This window comes from Anneissia japonica, unplaced genomic scaffold, assembly GCF_011630105.1.
Source record: "Anneissia japonica isolate Jap-2015-1 unplaced genomic scaffold, ASM1163010v1 scaffold287714_len2871179_cov188, whole genome shotgun sequence".
Classification (NCBI taxonomy): Eukaryota; Metazoa; Echinodermata; class Crinoidea; order Comatulida; family Comatulidae; genus Anneissia; species Anneissia japonica.
The window spans coordinates 2,118,768-2,144,940 of NW_022755542.1; the positions used below are offsets into that span (position 1 = coordinate 2,118,768).

Here is a 26,173-nt window from a genome sequence, read left to right on the forward strand (position 1 = left end):
TGATATTGTATAAAATAAGTGTCATCATGCGAGTCTACAGAACATCCCCAAGTTAAAAACCAGTAATTATTATGTTGCTGTAATTTGCTAGTTTTGGTTGCCTTCTACTCGACTGTATTGCGAAGGCTCTGTCAGAAGAGTGCTGTGTATTCGTAGGAGGGCTCCATCTGGGGCCACTTTGGTGCTCCTTTACTACACCTTGATTTGATGAAATGGTAAACCATACAGAGATCATCTCCTCTACACATCACTAAAATTTCACAAACAATAGCATGAAACAGAATATTTATATAATTTTTTTATAACTTTATTGATAAAGTTGAAATGCTACAATAATAGGCAATACTCCTCATAGACCTTAAGGCTGTATAAAGTTGCATAATTTGTCATATTTATGTTAAGCACAAAAAGAAAATACTAGGATTTGTCTTGTAGACTAAATTTAATCTAAAATTATTCTTGGCGGGTATTGGAAGAACGTGCAGTAACTTCATATGTAATGTTACAAATTATGCACTTGCATCTGTTTTACCACAAAACCTGCATTTTGAGAATGTAAATCATTTTAGTTGTCAAGCCTAAATACATTTTCCTATTATTTACTGAATGTATTCATTAAACTATCATTTAAAACAAAAGCTAGTTAAAAACTGTAACTTTGCAATATTCGGGAACATAAAAGTGTGATTCGTTGTCCCGCAACGGCAATTTCTCAAAAAAACAAAAATTGAAATACTGTAGTTAACAAATGAAAAAGTACTGATTTGACAGTTCTTTTAGGAAAAAAAGAGAGTTAAAAAATATGTCATTTTTATATGAGTTTCACCTTGAAATAGTGTAGTATACAGCTTCTGCCTGGGAGAACACTACTCGGAATCAGTGGCATATCTAGGAGACTTGAAATGGGGGAGGTGTTTGGGGTGGGGCACAAAAGTTGAGTAGGAAGCTCAATGATTATGTGAGGGGGGTACTCTTTCTCAAAATGAGGTGATATCTGGTGTACCGTATTATAATAATGCATTTTGTAAAATATTATTGTATTATAAAAAAATATAGAAAATTTTATTAGGTTGATACACACAATTATCTGAATTTACCGTTTGTAAAACAGTGATAACTTTCATTGTTAACAATATATATATTACAGATTCAAATATTCAATCTTGTTATAAAAATATAAATAAAATATAAATGTAAGTACCATACATCAAACTATTTGACTGGTTTTGTGTTGCATCGGTCATGGAAAAAAAGGTAAAACCAAAATTAAGCAGTCTAGAAGTACTTGGTCAAATGCATAAAATAATACATACAAAATCTGGTTTCGTACACAAATGCAGATTATATTTTTTACATTACTGTAAGTTACTCAAGCCAATATGACACAATGGAAGGAAATCTATTGTTGAAATTAAATAACTCTGAACATGTCTAATATATTTTTTTTAGTCCAACACTTTTATTATATGGGCATTATTGAACTGCTTAGATAATGCAAGATACATAGCCAACTTAAATGCTCAGCATACAGAATGCGGTTGTCGGCAGATGCGTTTCTTTGGAGAATGCAACGGCCTACATTGCTTTTATTGACAATTTGTTGAGATTGCCACCGATAATCAGATGGCTGTCACGTTGCCTAGCTCTCACAGGGAGCATAGTTAGGTCGTCACATTGCGCAGTGGTATGCATTAGTTTTCATTACTATGAAGAAATTATTCAAGATTGCTGAATCATTCCAGACAGGCAATATCGCTCAAGACTCAAACTGATGACATCATAAACACTGTTTATCTTCATCTTTCAAGATGACTGACATCATTTTCAACACCTATCCTAGTCATAATTAATTTTACAATTTATTTGTACAAAAACTTGACCTACACAAGTTATCCTTCCCCTGAATGAAAAATGTTGCATAGTAAAGGGATTATGAAATTAAAACTGTTTGGTTTTGCCTAAAAATATACTGCGTTTAAAATTTAAGAATACATGAAAACACAAAATTACTCATTTTTAGTAATAAGAAAAATATTATATTATGATTTTTGATTTACAGATTTCTTACCATAAAAGTTTTAAAATTGAATAACAATTTAAATGTCTATGCAAAAATAAAACATTACTGTTTGATGCATCTATTAAAACTATGTTGTTATTCTAACTTCCAATAAAAGCTAATAAGATTAATACTTAGACGAGACTTTTTTTATTCCTTGTTTCGCATACTCATTTTGTTAAAGATTATCGGAAGGCGGAATAAATATAAAATTTTGTTTTCTTATTTAGCAAATATTTTTGCCAAAATCATCCAGATGGAGAATATAAAAATAAATTTTATTATTGACTGTAAAATAGAATGGTTAAATGCTTCCAATTTATATAATTAGGAAGAAATATACATATCTTTGGAGATTTCAAGGCAGCGGAGGGCTAATAAATATAAAGAAAAAGTTTTATTTTTTTTTGTTTAAACTCCCACTTTTTTGTGGCATTAATTGTCCAAAAAAAAAATTTAATTTTTATTTGAAATCATCAATATTTGCAGTTGGCGGGTTCGCTAAACAAGGTATAAAAAAAGTCTGGCCTTAACTAAAAAAAGTAAAGAATTTAAATATAATATTTTTTTTTTTTTGCTCACCACAAAGAGAGTATCTCACCAGAGTATTTGCTAGTGAACCTCTGGTATTAACTAGTGGTGGCTCCAGAAATTTGTTGACATGGGTCCGAAATTTTCCCTCCGACACCCTTCTGGCGCCACCACTGGTGTTAACAGAACAAAAGTGTATAAAGTATTAAGTGTATAAAGCTGCTTTTCAATTTACTTTTAATTGCTCATAAAAAAGTAAAAAAAAAAAAATATGAATGTATTATATATATATATATCCAAATCACTGTTGCTAAATTGCGTACCTCAAAGAAACCTATGACTACTTTTGACATATTAATATGTTAAAACTAAAATTTATGTATGTGTGCAGTTAATGTTTAAAAAAGTAGCCCTAACTTTATATGAATATTATCAATATAGGAATATTGTTTAAAACTTTGAATAATTAATAACTCAATAAAATAGTACAAAAAAAAAGGATATTTTATGAATTATTGTGCATTGTGTATGTTATATTATTTTAATTAAATACACTGTATTGTATATACTTCTAGGCAAACACTATAGAATAGATATAAACAAACAATACTTTGGAAATCATGTTCTCTTTATGGTCTAAAGTCCTGTCCAGACTATCAAATTTTATTTATGTGACATTCCTAAATATGGTCATGATGAATTTATGTGACATGCCTAAATATGGTCATGATGACATCACATCATGACCAGTTAAATATAGGCACAGTTCTAAACAAACAATAAAACCAATAATGAACTGTAGTAAAAGATTTTTTTTATCTGTCAGGCTCCACAACGTGCAGAGGTGGTGCCAGCGGGGGGCTGGGGGAGTAGGGCCCCCGTCGGGGAGAGCTGTCCCCCCTCCCCCTTTAAGCCTTTAAAACCCCTAAATTGTCAACATTTTTGGGGGGCTTCGCCGTCTGGACCACTTTCGGAACCTTTTGCTTGCACCACGCCCACTTTGCTTTCGTCAGGGAAATCTAACCCCGCATCGACCCCCTGTTGGGGACCTCTTGGGCAAATCCTGGTGCCACCCATGGACTTCGGTCTGATGAAACAGAATTTCATGCTTGTAAAACTATGCAGATATCTTATCATGCACACACAACTTTATCGCTTTTCATGATTGTTAGGCTATGCTCAATTATTAGACATTCCAACCCCTGGGAGATGACGTGAAGGTGGCTGGTAAGATTTTGATGAGCATTTAAAAGCTCATTAAATGGTATTCGTTGATAGATTAGCCCTAAATTTATCTCTTTAGTCAGCTAGCCATGTAGTATCAAGACCAAGAGCCACAAAAGGAATCCTGACGGTGAAATAGAGAGGTCATCTTTGTATAAACCTAACATACAAAAATCTTCCAAAAAACCTTCTCAAGCTCGGAGGGTGCTCTTATATGCAGATCGCCTTTGCATCCTGTATTAGATATCATGGGTGTTTATTTCAGGAAGCATTTGTTATGCTGATATCATTGATAAAATCAGTACACAAAAAGAAATAGCACAGAAATCTAAATTATGGGGAAAAAAATGTGATAGCCTGTTATTTTAACATAGGAGACTGGGGGTGAATGAATGAAAATTTGGGAAACACTTGATTGACATGGGAGAGTTGGAACACCTGTATCTATTATTCATATTATTTAAAATTAATTATTTTTCATCAAAGTCTGATTAAATATTGTCTGGCTGACAAAAAGCAATTTCATAAAATGAAGCTACTACTGTGCTTAATAAAACTGACATTAATTACAATATCGAGTGAATGATTAATTTCGTATAAAATAGAAAGAGCAACATTTTTAACTTAATTACAATAATGAGTGAATGATTAATTTTGTATAAATTACAAAGAGCAACATTTTTAACTTAATTACAATAATGAGTGATAATTTTTTATAAAACAGAAAGAACAACATTTTTATCTAATTTCTAATATTTAATGTGCAGTGGAATATAAATATGCTTGATCTTGACCTACATCCTCAAATTCATTTGCAGAAGCCTTGTCATCTCTCCTAAACCTAAAGTTACTGTCTGCAGAAATGTAGTTTTGATCATCCATACGGACTGGAATCACCCCTTCTGATTGGTCGTTGGTTAACGAAAGGATGTCATACCCAGACTCACTAGTCATAGCAGTCTCCGGGCCAGAATGATCAAGTCTGTCATACGTGGCGTCTTCAAGTGGGTGCCTCGCTGACAACTGTGCGCTCAAATTGCGATTAAGGCGGTCGTATGTCTCGTCGTTAGAGGAGGGTTGCATATGTGACTTGCTGGCAGCAAAATTTGATGCTCTGTTGAGGTGATCATAAACATTAGCATCAGGTATTTGGGGATGGGGATGGGGAATGGACATGTTAGTAGTATCTTCATAGTAGCTCTCATCTGGCTGAATGCTAACTGGTGCGCCTGCATTTGGATGTTCATACTGGAGTGATTCGCTTGGTGTATCTTTAGAATGTGGATGTTGTTTAGGTTTGACTTTCTTCTTTTCCAATTCTTTCATTCTTCGTTTGTTCTCTTTTTCTTTTTCTTTTTCCAACTTTTTCCTTTCTATTTCTGCTTTTTTCTTTTCTTTCTTTGATTCTTTCTTTATTACTTGATCACCTAAATCTGATGCAGACCCTTGTATTTTCAGTTCTGAGTATCCACCTGCCTCGTTAAAACCATCTCTCTGTTTACCATAATCTGGCACAACACTACTCTGTGGTTGCTGTCCCTTCCAGCTAATTTTTGAGTCTGGAACGGCAGTATACAATGGATCCACTGAGTTAGATCTCTTTACATGAGGATGAGCTTGACCATCTGCAGCTCCTCGGGCAATAGGAGTTGAGGATTGAAGAGTTTTGTCCAGATGCTTCAGAAATCCAGTTGCCGGTATCTTTTTTCGATCACTATGCATTTTCTCAGAAGACTCCAAGGAGGCAACACGATGTCGTTGCACAGGAGCTGTATCTCTATTATCATTGACGTAAATATCGGCTTGCTCCTGGTTGTCCAAGTAACCCCTAGCTGGTAATGGTGGTTGACTTTCATCTAAGCCAGTCATGTTGTTGGTACTGTCACGGTTCAACGTTGTTGTGGCAGACATATCCTTGACGTAATACTGGACCTTTTGAAAGATTTCGTTGCCTTGTAGAGTGTTAAATATGATTTTTCCAGGTCCTGGTTCACATCGTCTACCACCTTCCATTGAGAATGATCCTCTATCTCGTCCATAACGCCTTAAGAACTTGTATGGCCAGACATAGAGGGGGGCGATACCACCTGTCTTTTCATGAATTGCTAGTCTTTGTGTACCAAGAACAAGTTTGTATTCTCCTTCCAATTTCAGTCTCTCTGAAAACTCGTCTGGTTTAACCGTTACGTAAAATGTTTCTTCACCTACAAAGAGAGAATAATATAAAAATAAGTATAGCACACCACATTTTGTAATTACCTGTAAGTACAGAACCTCATCACTACTCTTTGTAATTATTGTTACTACGACATCCTAAACAATATATATTTCTACCATCTGTCCAAAAATTATGATGAAAATATAGGTAAATGTAAGGAGCATTTCCACCTTTTTTTTTCAGGTGTACCAATTGACTGTGTTCAAATGTTGTTACAAATGGTGGTTGACTAATTAAAACTAGACCTCTGCAAGTGCCGATGTTCCTATGCAGTCATTTTGATATTAAAACATTACACTATTGTTAATGATGTAAATAGGAATAAGAAAAAAAAAACGAAATGGATCCAGGAATTTTCTTTAAAGAGAGCTCAATATATATTTTTAATATTTTTAATTCGGGTAGAAATGTTTAGGGACATTTCAACGTCTTCTAATCTAAATCAATATAGTCGTTGCATTTTTGGTACATTCCCTGGAGTCCAAATATCATTTACCGTATAACGCTAGATTATACAAAGTCTTGCATGGAGGGTGTAATAATAATATAATATATATATAATAATAATAATTCTGGATTTATAGACACAACCTCGAGGCGCTTAACAACAACAGAGAAGAAAAAAAAAATGTTCGAGTATTGCTTAAATATTTATCCAAAAATGTTTTCACGCAATAGGGAACAATTACATAAATTTACTACATGTATGCAAAAATTCAAAAAAAAAAAAAAATTCAAAGTTTTTTTGACTAATCTGATGACGTCTGAGTCACACAACAGGTGTACGGGTGCACATGCAGGGACAATTACAAAGGTTCCAATTGCTTTACAGCATAAGAACAAAAAAATGAATATACTGAATGAAGGACATAGGTAGGTAGGTAGGTAGGTAGGTAGTTACAGTAGGTAGCTAGGTACAGTATGGCAGGTAGGTAGATAAGCTGGCAGGTATTTACTGTAGATACAGTAGGTAGCTTGCAACGGTATGTAGGTTGGTGGCTGGTTGATTGATTAGTTAATTTGCTGGTTGATATGCTGATTTGCTTGTTGATTGAATAAATCAACGAGAATAATTTTTTTGTGAGTTTGAAATGAATAATTCATAATAAGTTTTGTTCTTAAAAAGGAATCTAATACTGGGGCGGAAGCAGGATTTGGCAGTAGGTGGTGCGTGAGAGTCATACCATCAGTCACACAATCAACCATAGTGGGCGGGGCTGAGGTGAGAAAATTTTGACCTCAGTAATAGTATACAAATAGTAAAATACTTGTTTTGAGATTTGTTTCAAAACCGAAAGTAAATAAATACCTTCACATGTACTGTACAATGAATTTTCCTGCATTCCAAAATCGCTACTATTGCGACTTACAGTTGAAGGCGAATTTCTTTGTTGAGTTTTTGGACTTGGATTTGGGTTTTGTTTTGTGCAACCGAAAGTTTCTACAACTTCATTAAAGGCCACACGCCTCAGTTCTGCTATCCATAAATCAAGATCTTCTTGTGTATCAACCGCTAATAAGTGTATTTTTTCGTCAAAAATCAGTTCGATGATGTATTTCTGACTTTTCTGCGCCGTAGATTGACAAATCTTTACACATGATTTTAGTGACAAGGTATGCAGGGCTTTCTGACCCCCTTTCTTTTGCAGATCCTTGATTTCGTACAGTTCGACACGTGTCACTCCTTCTTTGCTTTGCTCGTACAACTCACCGTATCGTTTAATCCATTTCTACAGCAAAAAAAAAAAAAAAATCAGACGGATTGATTTCATTACATACCATACATTTTATAAAACTATTCAATATGACAACACTACAGTATGAATGTATAAAAAATATATAAAGCATTAAGGATGCAGTTATGGTAGGCAGGGCCACCAAGCCTTTAAGTTTTCCACCCAGTCTGAAGCTAATTTCATGACTCCATCCACCTTTATTAACCCCCTTGCTGATCCTTAAAATCCACTAGAAATTCAGAGTCTTCCCAATGTTATCACCCACCCCAGGGGCGGATCCAGAATTGACCAAAAGGGGGGCCGGTGGGAGGGGGCCGAAAGTTGGGCCGATTGAGACAACACTGTCGTAGGGGGTCCGGGGCATGCCCCCGCGAAATTTTTGTGTTCTAGACGCCCGAACATAACATTTGAGGCATTCTGGGCTATCATTTTTTTCTTTTTCTCTCTTTTTTCCCCTTTTTCTTTCTTTTTTTTACCTCCCAAAAGGGGGGACGGGGCCGGACCGGCCCCCCCTAAATCTGCCCCTGCACCCACCCTTAAAGTGTCTACCACCCATCCTTAGATTTCTACAGCTACAACCCTAATTAAATGTATAGAAAAACATAATAATTATCAATGAAATATTCCAAAATTAGACTAATTACATAAAATTAATAATAAATTACTGTAACACATATTTAAAATTGATACAATTGGGATCACTCTACAATCTTTTTTTTTTTTTTTTTTTTATGATGAAATTATATATATATTTTTAGAGACTCAATTGTTTAATTTCTCTTGAATTTTAATATGTAATACGTCTTTGTAATTTTTAAGGTATTAATGTCAATTTTAATGTCTAATATTGCTCTATTTTAATGATTCGTAAATTTTTAATGGCCAATATTTGTAATAATTTTTCAGTCTCTCAATTCAGCTTATGCTGCAATAGACTGTGCGATTCTTTTTTGCAATAAATATACCTAAATATATATTATCTGTTTAATAATACTGGTATGCAGAAAACCAGTTCAGGGAAGTTTAAATTATATCTGTGTTACACATGATACACTGTATGCATAAATTTGTTATAAAGCCAAGCTGCTGAGGGGAAAAAAATGATATGTTTAATATACAACTGATTTTGACACAAAAATGGTGTTTGATGAAAAAAGTTGGGTACGTTTATGAGATACATATTTTTTAATAGGGCTTCTTTTCGAAATAGGCTTCTTTTTGCTGCTACAATCGTAGAGTAAAGGGGAGGGGCTTCTTTTCACAATGAATGCTGTAAAGTTCGGGAATTACTATAAAAAACAATAAATAGGGCCAAAGTAAACATCAGTCTGTATTATTATCATGGGGGTGTATTAACCAGCATTAAATCACCTAAACTACTGTAAGCAAGCATGTTTTTAATTTATTTTGTTTGTATCTGTGTTACACATGATGCTGTATGCATAAATTTGTTATTAAAGCAAGGCTTCTGGGGGAAGAAAACTGATATGTTTAATTCTATACACAACTGATTGATTTTTCTAAACCACAAAAAGGTTGTTTGATGAAAAACTTAGGAATGTTTAAATGAGATACATACTTTTGAATAGGGCTTCTTTTCGGGGCTACTATTGCAGAGTAAAAAAGGGGTGGGGGGAGGGGCTTTATTAACCAGCATTAAATCACATAAACTACTGTATAAAGCAAGCATGTTCTTAATTTATTTTGTTTGTTTGTTTGGAATTCATGTACAGTGTATGCACCGTACTACCTCGAAAAGAAGCCCATGCTATCTTGAAAAGAAACCCATGGGCCTTTGTTCGAGATGGGCTTCTTCTCGAGCCTACCTACTTTTGCAAACTAAAGAAGGGCCTTCAATTCGAGATGGGCTTCTTCTCGAGATAAAGCATATTGGGCTTCTATTCGAGGTTGCTTTTTTTTTTGTTTTTACAATATTCTTATCATCTTTGTCTTCTTTTGTTCATTTGTGGATCTACAATAGTATTTCAGATTTCTCTTCACTGACCGGTCTGTCAATATATCTGTACATGATTTCTCGTATATCTACACAATATTGTGTGCAATGTCAAGGATACATTCCATCTTTAAATACACTGTTTACACTTCCAGGTTTAGCTATCTCTTGACATGAATTTTTGTTGGCAGGAAGAAATTGTCCAAGATATGAAATGAAAATAATGACTTCCTTCTATGGAGTACATACTGATTGTTCTGTAGGAATCGAAATTAATGGTGGGGAATCTGTACGTACTGTACTGTTATTGTTTGAAATAAAAAAAAAAAAAAACAATACTAAAATTAGTGCAAAAATCTGTCAATAATTAAAAAATGTCTAAAAAAAAAAAAAAAAAAAACCACTTATATATATAATACTGTCTGCACAGTTACATGCTCAGTATTCCAATAAGTATTTTGGTACATAGTTTAACAGTAGATGGGTTCTGTCTCTTGTTTTCTTTTATTCAGTAGTAATAATAAAATAACATCAACATACCAGTAATATCATAAGTTTAGTTAATGGAGTTTAGATAATACTGTAAACATAACATCATTTTTTACGCACTGTAGCCACTTGAGACTGGCATAAACCTGTTTAGATAGTGTCTTTATATTTTTTTGGGCTGTGGAACATGGTGTCCATAAAACCTGTTATATTCCTAATACTCATTAGATTTACAGCACTATTTAATAGTACTACAATAATGGATTTAGTCTTTTGTTTTGTTTTATTTTGATTCATTTTGCTATCAGTAATAACAATGTTAATGTATCCAGGCCTGGAAAAAAATTTAGTGCCTCCGACCATGAAAATTCTTTTTAAAAATGTGTCTAGTAACAAGTACTATCCATCCATTATGGTAAACAATATTGGTGGCCTGGAGCATACAAAAAAAAATTACACAGGCAAAATCCGCAATGGCCCAGTAAACTGTATAGTACAAAACTGTTGAACCCAGAACCCTAAAATTGGAAGGCAAACATCTTAACCACTAAGACCTGGGGCAAATGCAGGATTTGGCTTTAGGGGGTACATGCAAAAATTTATGGAAATAGTACCTGTAGATGGCCGGAAATGACACTTTTATATAGTTAAAACTCATCATCACATCACTATTATATGGTCAAAAGTATCAGCGATTTTCGGCAACCACAGAGATCTAATTAGTATGTGTAATGTACACATAAAACTTAGAAACATTCTCTTTGATGTATTTACTTTACCTACTTCAAAGCTGGGTATCCACAGCCACCTCAGCCCCACCATGGTATGGGCCACCATGGTATGGGCCATACTTCTCAAATTATAATAAAGGCACGCGCACTCGAGTCGAGTATTATAGGTAATTCAGATGTTCGTGGGCAGAGATACAGGTATCTTGCTATAAAATAAGATGTCATCTGGCTGTTCAGCACTCTTTCGTTAAAATCTGGGTCATTTATGCATTTATGTCAATAATTTTCAGGCATATCTTCTTGACTCACGAAAAGTGAGGGGACCAACCCTTCCCCCTTAAGAAATATGTGAGGGGACGTTTACAGGGGTGGCACCAGCAGATGGGCCAGGCCCCTTACGTCGGGGAAAGACTTTTCCATTTAAAGCGACGTCCGACCACGGCCACATTGTTCTCATCAGGGTTAATTTTCATTCTCATCAGGGACGTCAGGCCACCGTCGGAGACCTCGGACCCCCCGTCGGGCAATTCCTGGCGCCAACCCTGGACATTTACCCCTTCCCTCATGATCTGCGCCCATGTGTGCGTGAGAGTCCACCACCTCAGCGCCAACATGGTTGAAGCTGAGATGCGAAAATTTTGAGAATATGGACCTCTGGGTGCCCGGAAATTGTACTCTCATGTACCTTAAAAATCTTACCAATAATTCATATCAACAATATAATACAATTATTTTTCTTATTAAAATAACCCCCCGCCCCCACCACCCTTGCATCCGCCCCAGAAGGCAGTCAGCTCAATTTTACACTTTATTATATTGTTGGTAATTAAGATTGGATTGGATTGGATTTATTCGGTGTAAACACCAAGGATAGCCCACAAAAGTCTAGAAGAAGACTTATTTCCAGTGGGGTCCTTCTGGTGGTGATTGGGCAGCACACTGGGAGACAATCCCCTACTCTTTTCCGAAGAGTGTACTGCGTTCTTTAACGTGCACATGGGCCATAATGCACACGGGACCAACGGCTGAAACATCTCATCCAAAAGACGGTGCACTACTGTAACTTGTATTTTACCCTCTAGCTGAAACACAAGGAGAGGCAGCGATGGGAATTGAACCAGGGACCTAGAGTTCTCCACGGTTCAGCACACACAGCAGCTACCACCAAATTATCCGACTGAGTTAAGCTGCTCTCTCTATATAGAGAGAGAGCAGATATATTTAGTTCCTCATTTAAAAGTGTGTATTAACCCTTTCACTGCGTGTACCCGGCAATGCCGGGTATAAACACATATTGTTGAATTGCGCGTACCCGGCACTACCGGGTATGTAGAAAAAATATTGTTAAAAATCAGGAAGAGGTTCTGCGCCCTCTATAGTTTTTTCTATGAACTATAATTAACCTTTTATCGGAAAAAGGTGTTTTCGAGTGGTTAGGCGCAAAAAGGCGGGTGCACGGCCTCAAAACAGACGGTACAATGTCGACGAAGCTATGGACCAGATCTTTGCAGATACGGATAGTGAAGATAAATTTGAATTGGATGATTCTTGCATTTCTTTTCCCCCAGTCGACTATGATAGTGACGACAGTGATTCTAAGGACGAAAACGATGATTCTCTCAACTTGGGAGGCCCTGCACAGGGTCAACGTGGCAATGTCTTGTCCGCAGATTTCCTTTCCACATTTCACACAATAGAATAGGCTAATTTGTATAGTTCTAAAATAAAGTAACTGTATGATGTTTGCAACGATGCATTTATATTTACAACCTGGATTATATAAAGCATAAATAAAAACGTATGGCAAAAAGTACATCTAACAGCGATTTTCTGCAAAATTTTATATTTTCACAATTTTGAAGAAAAAATTTGATTATTTGCGGTTTTGAAATAAAACGATCAAACTAACTCATTTTTTTTTTGTTTTTATTCATCTTGTGTGTCTGCATCATTATAAAGTAAAAAAAAAAAATATTCCATAAAAATTTCATTGGGAAAAATTGGGTTTTTTTATCAAAATTTGAGAAAAAACAGAAATTCAAAATGGCGACTTTGAGGTCACATGACTACCTAATTATGCAAAATACCAAATATCAATGTTCCTCGCGTATGCCAACCTATTGCTCGCCCCAACACACAAAAAGAATTTCGAAATAACCTCTTTTAGTATTTTTTTAAAATTATTTTAAAAATTAACTTTTTTCGTTAAAAAAAGTCCCAGCACAGGGGGTGCATATACCTACAGCAGTGAAAGGGTTAAACAAAAATAATAGCCACACAAACCTTGGGATCTAAAACTAGGTTGACATTTTTAAAATCCGAGATGATCGGTCTGCAATATTTTTTTAAAACTTATTGGCCTATTGTAGGCTAACATGGTCACTAAAATATTTTGGTGGGTTCCAGAAATCACGGAAATCAGCTGGCTTAATTTTGTCTCTTAATAGTATTTACTAGTATGTTCTGAATTAGGCATGTTTGGATAAGGGTTCACTTGGTGGTAGCGATTCATGTCTCAATTTCTGAACTGGGTCATCAGTCTAAAAGTTTGAGGAGCTCTAGTTTAGTCCATCACTCACCTTGTATCTTTGGGTTGTTAACCACACACACAGAATTCTAGGATAATATCATAAATTTATCTTTATAAAAAGTACTGTAGCCTTTGTAACATTATACAGTACAAATATTAACTATTTTTTGGCTCATCCGGTTAAAAAACAAAAATGTTGTGGTGAAAAATAAAAGCCAACTAGCGGTATCTGTTTCAATAAAGGCTTGGTAACACAAAGTTTATTTTTTTTTATTACCTAATGTTTTTTTTATTACCTAATGTGACTCCAAATTGGAAACCTTCCATTTAAACACACAGCCTCCTTATCATAAAACTACCATACATTACACCAATTTCCCATTCAAGTTTCACTTTTGGAACATCAACAACATAATCATAGTGTTGAGTATGTTTCAAATATAAATGTTCTCTCTTGAAAAAATACAAACATTATAAAGTCATAAAATTGCAATTAATTAAAGAAAATACCGTTAGTAAAATCTAAACCTTCAAAAATTTAATTAAAAACATGAATTATATTTATGAACTTTCAATGAAACATGCATCGAAACAATACATTCAAAGAATTACACAGTAGAATGGTATTATCTACAGTATGCATCTATTTGTTTGGGAAATAATTTTTAAAAAAAGGAACTACTTTTAAAATCAATACAAATACTATAAAACAATTATTATCTCCAATACAGAAAACATTGTTTAAATAACAAATAAGTATAAGATTATTTTGAGAAATGTTAATGTTAAACTAAATAAAACTAAAATCTTTAAGTGAATATTCCGGCCAGAGGTATTGATCTAGTTATCGGTTGAAGTTTATAGTTAACACAATGGTCCCTCCTTTAATAAAACTTATTACAGGAAGTTGACAATAGACAAGACTTTATTATCTTGAAAATTATTATTTTAACATACAGTATGCTGTCAAGAAATGTGTATGGGAAGACTAAAGGCAGTCAAGTACAGTACAATATCTTTCATTTAGTTTATTTTTGTGGGGTTTCTATTTTTTTAATTTTTTTTTATTAGATGTCCGTCCCCCACCCGGCTGGCACCACCACTGGGTTCAAGATTTACAGGTAAATCCTGGGGAGGATAAAACATTCCCCTTGCGACAGAGAGTTTTCAAATATTTAGAAAGCTATTAGTGTTTTTAGACCAAAATGCATTAAAAAAATTTGCTAATTTAATAAGTAATAATAATAATAACAATGCAAATGAATACAAGTAATAAAATAATAATAAAAATTAAAATAAATATTGTTCTTTTTCAAACAAATTTTTTTTTTCTTGTTTGTAATCTTTTTATATGTTTTCATGTCTTAATTATTTTACTAGATGTACAGTAGGCAAACAACACAGTATGACTACAATTCATAAAAAAAACCCCAAATTTTTAAAAATTGTATTGCTTTTTCATTGTATTCAATTTTCATGATACCAGTGGGTTGCTTTAAAATCATTTAACATTCTTTTTCCTGTAATCGCATCGTACATCCCAACAATATGCCATGTGACCGCTACTAGTTCACTCTAGCCAAATAGGTCAAATTTCACCACCAAGTGCTTGTTTAAAAAACTGATTTTTGAAAAAGATTATCTACATATCCGGAATATATTTGCCATTGTCATGTAAACCAGGATAGCATACTGCATTTTAATCAGTCATTAAAAGATCTTTAACTTGAATTCCAAGGATATGATGAAGTTGAATAGTGGCCAAGTTAACAACACATTTTCTAGCCTTGGAATTTTAAAATACAAATATATGTGCCTAAAAATCAGTTCCACTACAAATGCCTGCTACTATTAAACAAATAGTATAAATACAATAATTTATAATAGAGAGGTTTCGCACGGGAACGAATACATGTACGCACAAGTTCAGCAATCCGAAACGGTTCGCAGCCATTCTGTGTTTTTTGCAATCACAGCGCTCAAACATAGCTGAGGCCTAGGGCCTTAGCTTAGGCCTACTAGTACTATATTCTGTTCTCTTCTCTCATCATGCTTCTCAAAGTTTTATTAGTATGTAAGGTTTTGGAAATTGAAATTGGAAAATTGTAGCCAAAAAATACTTCCTCTGTTGCCCAAAAGTGTTGGGCACCGACATTTTGTACCCCCAAATCAGATGCATCATATCGTAATTTGCTGTCTTCAAATGTCACAAGAATGGCATGTACTGTACGTATTCCAAAGATACATTTATTTTTTACACTTTGTAAAATGTGAAAAAAAATACGAAGATCCTACTAAAAATCCAAAATTTCCCTACGCGTTTTTCACTTATGTGTAGTGAGCGAGACATGCGTGTCGTCCACACGTTTAGCAGATAGCAGCCGGCGTATGATGTCAAAATGATGACATATCCGTCACACTAACCGTAAGCGTTGGAGTGTGACACCACCCTATTAACACAAGTTTATTGCTAAGTCATTTCGCCCTCTGTATAGCATTAAAATATATTTTATGTAATATAAAAAAATAATATACTGTATTGTGTATGTTTTCATTTCTCTTTTCAATAAACTTAATTTATGCAAAAGCAATTTACATCAACATATATTAATTTTAATAGGACCATGCATCTTTGGGGTTCCTCGAACATACACAGCCTGGACAGCATCAACCTTTAAGGTGTAATACTGTACCAGGATACACATGACACCTTCTGCATCTTTGAGATGCTCTAGTTGTCTCCAAATTTTGGAGCATTTTATTAATAGGACCCCCAGAAACTATATACTGTAGTAGACTGGTCTAGGATGGCCTGTTGTCAAGTGATTATAGCCCTGAGTTGTTTTGGCACTCAGTCGTTTCAGCCTGGGTCATTCCTGCCTGAGTTGTTTTTGGTTTTTTTTTTGAAAAAATTTACCACATTTTTCTAGGCCATTCACATTTCTCCGTATTATAATTGCTTCTGAACAATCGTGACTGCTTTCGGGTTCTAATTTTACCTTGTTTTACAAATGTCATGTTTTCAATTAGACCCATTTTTATAGTGACAGGTTTTTGCTGCCGTGCTTCAGAAGGTAATGTGTTGACATTGAGTATCTCTAACGCATTGACGTCTGCAGGAACGCATTCAACCATAACCTTTTAAATAGGCTTACCGTACTACACTCACTACGTATGTTACATTTCATCGAGAAACTATTATTTTAACAATTCAAGGCACACCACATAACATCTAATGAACTTTAAAATTGTAAATAAGAAAAATGGAAAAATAGTATTGTTTTAAAAATTATTAACTTTATTATGTATAAATAGGCCTAATATACAAACTTGTACAATTTATTATTATCATCAAATAATTATTATATTGGAATGTATTGGCCTTATCTATTTAAATTATGTAGGCTAAATTAAAAAATTGGAAAATTTTAAAAATATATACAGTTCTTACAAAATAGCATTGAAATAAAGGTGGGCGTGACTCGCACGGAAGAGAAAATTGTCAGTTCAGAATTCATTCTGTTAGTTATTAGGGGTTTTGTTTGTCAAGGTTTTTTTTTATAATAGTGTATGCATTTCAGTGTACAACAATTGAGTAAAGGAGATTGCATTAATGTAAAGTATATTATAGACAAATAGATTCAGGATGACCAATTTACCGAAGTCAAGAATTAGATTCCATTGGGATACGAGTAAAACATAAACAGATTCAAGATTCAAAAATATTTATTTATAATACATTTTTAATTATAAAACATTTCATCAAATATCTACTCACTTCGGGACCGCTCAGTTTATTAACATTGTATGTAGATAAATTTGTCGACTGCTTCCTGAACCACTGTAGGGCTCACGGTACAGTACCGTATTTATAGTTTGTCATCATCAGCCCTGTACTATCCATAAACCATTACTGTTATTTTATCAAGATACGCCCTTTGTGTTTATGCTAATTAATATGTCAAACTATGCAAGATATCACAATAAAGAAGGTGGCAGGGACGATTAAAATTTTTGGAGAAGAAATAAATATATTTTTCATTTCCCGAAAACTCTTGTTTTCTGTCACTTGTGATTAGTCTCACTAAAAATCAGCAACAGCAACACCGTGAAGCAATGATGATTTTTAAAAATTAACCTTCTATAAACTGATCTTTTGCATAGTTGACACATTAATTAGCATAAAAAGTAAGGGCATATTTTTTATGAAATAACAAATGGTTTATATAGCTCTACAGAGCTGATGCATGCTAATTAGCAGAGGTTACTTATAAATTATACTGTACATGGTAAAATTTAGGCCAACATATTAGCTCAGGACATAGTAACCTAATAATAATAAAAAATAATGAAGTGAGTATATATTTGATGAAAAATGAAAATGTATTTTTTTTTGTTTTTTTTTGTTTTTTTTTAGTTTTATAATTTTAACCCAATAGAAACTTATTCTTTACTTCGACAATTCTGTATTTATCACTTCTAATCATATATTTTATATTAATCTTCTTTATTCCATTGATGTACACTGAAATAAAAAAAAATGTATGAGCATTGAAAGAAATAGAAAAATAGAATAACGCCCATATTCTTAAAACAAACTTTAGTCGAACTTCGATCTAGAACTTCATTTAGTGCTAGTTGCATCTTTAACTTCAATTTGTATTCACAAACAATGTAGTCGAAGTTTTAACTACGACTAAATCAAGTCCTAGGTTTAGTTCAACTGAAGATGACTGGCAAGCCACGACTATCAGAACTAACCAATGAAAAGGGCAAACTTTAATAGCAGACGAAATTTTAGAGATCCGGTAACGCGAATGAATATTAAGCTGCCGTCTGTGGTTCAAAAACGTATTTCCTCATAATTCATAATAGACCATCATTCCCTTAATTAATTTTCTATAATAATAACTATATTAGTTGTTAACATATTACAATAGAGAATTTGAACAGACACTGAAAAAATTTGCTTTCTTTGGAGAACTATTATAGTCTTTGTTGTTGTTATTGTGAAGCTACGTGATCGCAACACGAGAGGATTTCGTGCAAATCAGGAACTATCGCATGTGGCTAGCAAAACATGTTAATTTCTCCTCCTGGAAGCTAAACTTGATGTCTCTTTTGTTTAACACACCGAAGATATATAAAACCTGCGTATACAATCGTTTTTATTCGTTTCACTTTATCGTGAGTTACAAAAAACAGTTTTTAGTGGGGTAAATATTTCAAGTCTGCGATTTAGCCTGACCCTAGGCTGACTAAAAAAATCGGCCTGCGGAGGTATCATTTTAGTTGAGGTTCACGTCATTTAGTTGTAGTGCTAGTCGAAGTTCGTTTTAAGAATACGAAATGACGTAATTTTAAAGTTTTAGCTCGAACTATGACTAAAGTTTGTTTTAAGAATACCGGGGTAAATGTATCCAACAATACATTAATACAAATATACTATTTAAATACTCATTTTGTTTTAATGTAGAATAAGTTTATCACTGTTCATGTGGTACTGTAGTACATATACTGATGCTATGAAACAAAGACATGAAGGTCATGGTTGAAAACGTTTCTGCTGACACGTCAATGCGTTATACAGTAGATCCAAAATGTCAACGCATCACTTACCGATACACGATGGGCAAAACCAACCAAACAAAAAACAACATACATCGATTTTTAACAGAATCAATTTGGACAATTATCATTATAAAAGTTGGTTTCTATTGATTATTAAGCAGTTTTCTACACTACTGTGGTAATATTCTTATCATTTTTGCATCCGTGTGGTTATGCGTGGTGGCGTGTGGTCCTGTGTAGTATTTAGTAGGACCCCACCAATCAACATGATGTGGGTTAGGCAAATATTGATATCACGATTGAATTAATATTACGCCGTGGCTAGAGATATGGTACCGTATTTCTACTTCAATTTGCTAAAGGTACGGTAAATGGCATTACGTCACCATCACCCAATGAAGTGCCAGAATGTGCGTCATTATTCAAGACTGGCATTGCAAATCACCCGCGATGAGCGGTGAAACGAGAATGATGTACAGTACTGGGAAATTAGAACATCAAGTACAATATTGTTTGACTTTAGTACTGTCATCTATAAATAGGCGTATGGTTCCACTTAGTAAAGAGTTTCATTTAGCTAGGCCTATGTATAACTCTTGGCATGCCTCTGGCCTTGCTTAAATTCTTCGGTTGGCGAAAAATCTAAGCAAGCAAGGCCTGCTCGGCCTTGCTTGGATTCTGCTCTGGTGACATTGATCTGGGTGGCATATATCAGTCATAAACTTTAGCCTAGTTCCTCCGTGATCATACCGTCTGAACTTCATAATCCCTACATCCCAAGTTTTAGTCCAAGAAGCTTAATATACTTGAAATAATACCACGCTTTACAATGCGACCAAAATATTCATACAATTTAAATGCACAAAACTTGCTTAGATTCTTCACCAGCGAAGAATTTAAAAGCAAGGCCTAGAGGCGGATTCCCTAGAGGCATATGCCAAGAGTTTGGTACAGAAATCAGTCCTTGTTTGATAATATTTATATATAGGCCTAGCTAATTGAAACTCTTTACTATAAAGTGGAACCATACGCCTATTTAACGAAGACAGTAGGCCTAAAGTCAAACAATATTGTACTTTTGATGTTCTAATTTCCCAGTACATCGTCCTCCTTCCACCGCTCATTGCGGGTGATATGCAATGCCATGCCAGTCTTCAAAAAATGACGTCACGCACATTCTGGCAACTTCATTGGGTGATGGTGACATAATTCCATTTACCGTACCTTTAGAAAAACGAAGTAGAAATACGGTACCGTATCTCTAGCCACGGCGTTAATATTATTAGGTCTGTGAACCCCATAGCAGCAAACAGTAAGTTTACACAGGTTCAACTCTCTGTGGTTAATTATAACTTATCAACTATTGAGTAAGGGCCTAGCTAGCCTAGGCCCTACTCAGTACTGATTCTATATTCATATTGAAATGAGGATAAACAATACTACTTACTACTAGGCCTAGCTAGGCCCTAGGCCTACTACTACTATTAGTATTCGTATAATTATTGTTGGGCATAATTTAGTTAGATAGTAGGGCCTAGGCCTAGTCTAAGCCTATTTCACGTATCAAACATTATGCCTATTAAGCCTAGCTATGGCCTAGACTAGGCTAGTTCATCTAAAGTAGGCCCTAGGCCCTAGGTACCTAGCTAGCTAGCTAGCTAGCAAGCCAGGGCCCTACTGTTGTTGTACAAAAAAGTACACCGGAAAATTTACCTACCTGGATACCACGACCCCCTTGTTTCTTGTAATAAAGAACTCCCTCCTTAATCAATGAATCGGTCATTGTTCGTCAGCAATATATGCTACATTTGATTATTGTCAATGAAGAAAATACATCACATTTTGTTCATTTGCTATGTTTTCAAAGGAGTTGTTGAGACGACAAACTTCCTCACAATATTCACAGGACGTGCGTATCTTCATTACTTCCGTGTTTGATCTGTTGAATGTGAGCCCTCTCGCGGTCACATTATGGCTACATTTTCGAAATTGAATTTGTGTTTTTGTTGTTTGGCCAAAAATAGATGGCTTGGTGTTGGTGCTGCTGATTGTGAACAATTTGACAAGCAAATATTTTGTTTAGCAGCATCAAATATGGTAGGTTAAGTATATGAATATATTTTTTTCAACTGCAGTAATTAAAATGGGCTTGTCGAACACTAGCCTACACGGCCGTTGGCGTTACGTTTCAGCCTAGGCCTAGGCCTAGTAGTAGTGAGAGACAGAGTTAAAGATAGGTAGAGGGACCTACGACCTACCCACCTGCTGCAGACACCGTGTGTCACCACCGTGTATTCCTCAAGTGTCTAGGCTAGAGAATGAAAGCCTGAGGCACATGTGGCCTAGGCTAGGCCTAGCACTGGAAAGGAAGCCACTGGCCGACAGTGGGGGGTGTAAGATATATTTTCTGGGGGGGTGGGGATGGTGGGGTATAAGCTGTCCATGTGGGCTGAGTGAGAAAATGGCAGCCTAACTTTTGCCCGCATCGCCATACGAGGGCCTTCTTCTGACTGAGCCAGCGGGGGATATTTTGACCTGAGAGGTGGGGGTGACCTCTCTGGCCGACTGGAAATGGCACTCTCAGATTTAAGTTGAAAAATACTTCTAATTAAATCATGGAGAAAGAAAATAATGATTAAATGTAAAGTTTTATACTCACAAACTCTACTCAATAAATGCATTTCATTTCAAAATTAGGCCTTAATTTGGGGGGTCTGACTTCCCAACGAGCTCTGGCTGGTGGGGGCTTACCTGTTCAATAGGGGATTAAGCCCCTGCTCCCCTCCCCTCCCCCCACACTGGTGCCGCTACTGCTTGCAGGCCCTGGCAACCTGTGTGTGTGGGTAGTAGTAATGTATGTGCATTTTTATCCATTATTTATAGCAATTTACTGTTTGTGTGTATATAGAGTACTGTAGTTGGCCTCCTAATACTAGCTGCAATATTATGGAATAATAATACTGTATAATTTAATTTAATAATTTAATTTGCTGTTGAGCATGTGTTCCATGTATGGACCAATTCCAATGTTTGACCAATGACCGGGGTAGTAATGTGAAGCGCTTAGAGGCATTGTGCATGAAGCGCTATATAAGAGCGACATATTATTATTATTAATTATAATAAATTATAGGAATTATATCAATCTGTGAATGTTATTATTCATTCAGTAAGTGTATGTTTCAAATGTTAAAATACTATTACTAGGCCTAGCCTAAAGTAGGCCCTAGCATGCATACATACCTAAGTGTACCACTACTGAGAATGAATAAAAATATCTGTTTTTAATCACTAATTGGCCTCTTTTTCCTGTTTGACATTGATATATCATCATATTCTTAAATATATCAACCAGACTTTAAAGTAAGGCATGCACAGGAAATTTAGGCCTAGAAAATACTGTAAGGGTCAATGTCCACGCAGATTTTTCCGAAAATTAGACTTGTAACTAATGTATTATGCAGTAGCCATGATCCTGCACACCTAGCGACTTTCTAAACAATTTGAGCTAGTTTTTGTGGTACCACTTGCAAAATGAAAATACTTTACAGTACTACAGTATGTACAGTATTTCAATACTGTAAATGCTGGAATAAGCGCCGCTCTCGAATAATCGCCGAACCAAACATGATTTTTTTTCATTAAACGCCACTCTTGAATAAGCGCCACAGCGCTTAATCGAGAGTATATTACCCTGTGTAATAAAACACTGAGGAAAACAGTTTTAAATACATTACAATACAGTGTTAAATTGAATAAATAACATAATGATACACAAGCATTTCTTTTTAAACGTTTGTTTATGATGACTGTCCTATATAATAGGCCCACCGAACAATGGGAATACATGAAATAGGTAATGTGGGAACGGGCATGGAAAGTGCCACACAAATATTTTTTTATAAGCGCCGCTCTCGAATAAGTGCTGCTCTGAAGCTTCTAAAAATGTTTGGTCGCCGCGCTTATTCTTGAGCATATATACTAAGCATTGTTTCTGTGGTGCCCTTAACTTAACATTAAAATTTTAAATACAGCTAGGTTAAAACTCGAGTGTTGTGGTGTAAGGTATACGATTTCCAATACTCAGTATTTTGTTTCAAATACTCCACTTGACCTCTTTTGGCAGTACGAGAGTTTATTAATTTATTATATTATTATAATAATGAATGATGAAATAATAGTTACTAAGGCTTATTTATGGTTATAAATGTGTACTAAGCCTAAAGGTGGCGCTTTTCTATGGCGGCCATTTTGGATGGTACACATACAACTCTGCATTGGATTGCTTCGTCGTCTAGTTAGCACTCTAGTTGTTTAATAGCTCCAGCCCTCAAAATTAACGTCGGCATTTGGCAGTGCCTGCGTATATGCCGGCGTCTAGGCACCCGTCGCCGGCGAGAAAATTGCCGACGTGCAGAAAAAGCAGGATTGCACACACAGAAAGACTAGGCCTAAATTACACTAATTAAAAAAAAACGGAACTTCTAAGTTAATCCCTTACACACATGTAGCTGTCTCCGTTGATTTTAGTGAAAGTGAAAGACAATCCCCAACGCACACGTTCTGCAGTGCGTCGCCAACATCTCCTAGAAAGAACAGCAAGTCGAGCGTGTTCTTCGTCACCAAAGTTTGCTATTCTTTTTGACTGTGGTGGCTTTTATTTTAGGGATAAATATGCCCAGAGTATTTTAGTTTTAATTCGTTTTCACAAAAGTAACATGTAAACATATTTCAACATCCATGGTTAGTGTTTATTTTTTAAAACTGCGGCTAGCCTAGGTCTACCTAGAACTTCACAGCACTCTGAGGATCCGATGGTCCACGTAGGCGCGCGTATGCTAGTACTTAGTACTAGCCTAGGTTTAGGCCTAGTACGTAGGACCGGCGTCAATTTCTTAACGTCGGCGATTTCTTGCCGGCGTGCTTTATCCCTAATTTTGAGGACTCTAGCTCTATGGTCTGGACAATTGCAATCAGGATTGTAGCTACAGAAAACTAAGGGCAGGTGATAGACATTTTGAGGGTGGATACTTAAATAACATTTAATAAACTCTAAATAAGAGTGGATTTTAAGGAAGGAAAAGTGGGTTAATAATGATTGGTGGAAAACCATGAAATTAGATTTAGACCGGGTGGAAAACCACCATAACTACATCCCTGTGTAAGTTTGAGGGTGCAAATATTAGTGATGATTAATTAAACAGACTGAATATATGCAAATATTTAAAATAATATGCAAATAAGTACAATATGGAAAATGTGCATTTACTGTAGGAGCCCAGCTTAAGGATTCTCGGTGATGATTAGACCCACCATGTGAGAGGTAAAGCAGTCATAAATGCATCTCTTCTCATCATGCCAAATCAGTCCAATGACTTGCTGTACAACCTGAATACTGTATAGATCTTGAAATAATGAACACTCATCACCCCATGCTCCATATACTATGGCATTCATTTGATATGGTTCAATCCCATACAAACTGTTTCCTAAATTCTAGCAATAGTAGGCCTAGAATTAGGTAATTTGTATAAAAATTGGTTATGTAAATGGTATTGTCAATATTGCAAGCTTGTAGATTTTAGCATTATACTTTGTACTGATGAAATTTTGTCATTCTGTGGGACAATACCATAACAAAGAGGGAATATATACATTTGCACTGTGCCAATATTATTGTTTTTTATTTATTGAATTTTGTGGGCATTTTTTTTTCTTGTAGCACAATCAGATACTTGCACTTTAAATCATTATCTAAACTAGTAAAAGTATTAATAAATGTATGAATTTAATAATTACAGTTCTCCCTCCAATTCAAGACCAATTTTGGGACCTGAAAATTTGGGGTGGTCTCGGGGTTGGTCTCCAATTAGAGGGCTAGCTTTGTGTTAATAGATTGATAATTGTTGTTTCGTTCTTTGAAAAAGTGGTTTTGAATTAGAGTGTTTTCGGATTAGAGGGTGCACTGTACAGGCTAAATTTCAGGAAGAGTAATGTCAAGCTGTTGAACATCAAAGAGTGGGAGATTTTCGCAGCAGCCAGAGACAGAGAGTTGTGGAAAGTCATGATTACCAATGTTCTACGATATGGTACCTGATTATGATGATAAACGTAATGAAGTGCTCAGCCTTGGTAGAGATTTGCCCTAATTTATTTTCATTTTCTTTTTTTCATTTATTTATTGCACCATGTAAACATTAAGAAAGCACTTAAATACAACAAGATACAACATAACATATAATTTTTGTTTTTCGGACACACCTTTGTTTTTCAAAGTGTGCCACTGATGTAAAATGCAACGTGTCCAAATAAATAAATAAACAATGGTCAGGGACAGCTAATATTACTATAACTCAAAAGAATCAGCTGCCCCTAATAAAGATATAAAAAAACATAAATATTGCACACAATAGAAAAGGTTATAAAAAAAATATAAAATGCCCTAAACACTTAAAAAAAATAAATTATTAATTTGTAATTGCAAATTAACAGCATTTCTTTAACATCACAAAGATATATATTTTATCGCAGCTTAATATAATTATTAAGAGATTGAATTAATCAAAAATATGATGAAGTCTGCAAATCATCCTCAGAATTATGATAAGCACTGACTGTCAACCTTAAACCAATTCTGATTCTGATTGGATGCTATTGTACTATGTCTTGGATTAAGACAATCCACTCAGAATTAGGAATTGGTTTAAGGCTGGTGTAATAATAGCCACTACCTATGATAAAAACAGAACTTGCATGTTTTAAACATACACAGTTAGCATCATTAAGAAAGTAAATTACTTGCTCCATGATAGCATCAAGCCTAATCTAAGGGGTGGACTTACATCTACTCAAGCATACTGTAAAATATGGTATTAAGAATACTGAAATAACTGCTGATATAGTACAAACTTAGTTCCATGATCAAATACAAAATTCTAGTTTGAAAGATTCACTATCTCATAGAAGATTTTACCGAGAAATGTAAACTGCAGAAATCTGAATGCATAATTTGTATTTTTTCTTGAATAATCAGTTGCTGAGCACTTACAACTTCTGTTGCAAAAGCAGTGAAATCTTAAAGTGGTCATTCACAATTACTGTATCAACATTTTCACAAGTGTCTTTCTGAA

The 26,173-nt window shown here is 34.9% G+C and overlaps 1 protein-coding gene and 1 long non-coding RNA gene across 2 annotated transcripts in view; one reads left to right on the plus strand and one right to left on the minus strand.

Moving 5' to 3' along the window:
• Positions 1-285: 285 nt before the first annotated feature.
• On the minus strand, positions 286-20,969 carry LOC117123558. The gene is made up of 3 exons (XM_033269531.1): positions 20,761-20,969; positions 7,342-7,762; positions 286-6,018 (listed from the first exon to the last, which is right to left on the minus strand). The coding sequence occupies exons 1-3, from the start codon at positions 20,824-20,826 to the stop codon at positions 4,571-4,573; spliced, it is 1,935 nt and encodes a 644-aa protein (XP_033125422.1). The 5' UTR covers positions 20,827-20,969; the 3' UTR covers positions 286-4,570.
• Positions 20,970-21,026: 57 nt separating this feature from the next.
• LOC117123559 overlaps positions 21,027-26,173 on the plus strand; it is a 33,094-nt gene continuing 27,947 nt past the window's right edge. The window contains exon 1 of the long non-coding RNA XR_004447863.1: positions 21,027-21,140. This is a non-coding gene — a long non-coding RNA (uncharacterized LOC117123559). The remainder of the gene's footprint in view (positions 21,141-26,173) is intronic.

Excerpts from the sequence above, each read along its gene's own strand:
- LOC117123558 (XM_033269531.1), bottom strand. The coding sequence starts at position 20,826 with ATGACCGATTCATTGATTAAGGAGGGAGTTCTTTATTACAAGAAACAA. Across the intron at positions 7,763-20,760 it reads AAGGGGGTCGTGGTATCCAG|AAATGGATTAAACGATACGG; the intron begins GTAGGTAAATTT and ends TTTTTGCTGTAG. Across the intron at positions 6,019-7,341 it reads ATTGTACAGTACATGTGAAG|GTGAAGAAACATTTTACGTA; the intron begins GTATTTATTTAC and ends CTCTCTTTGTAG.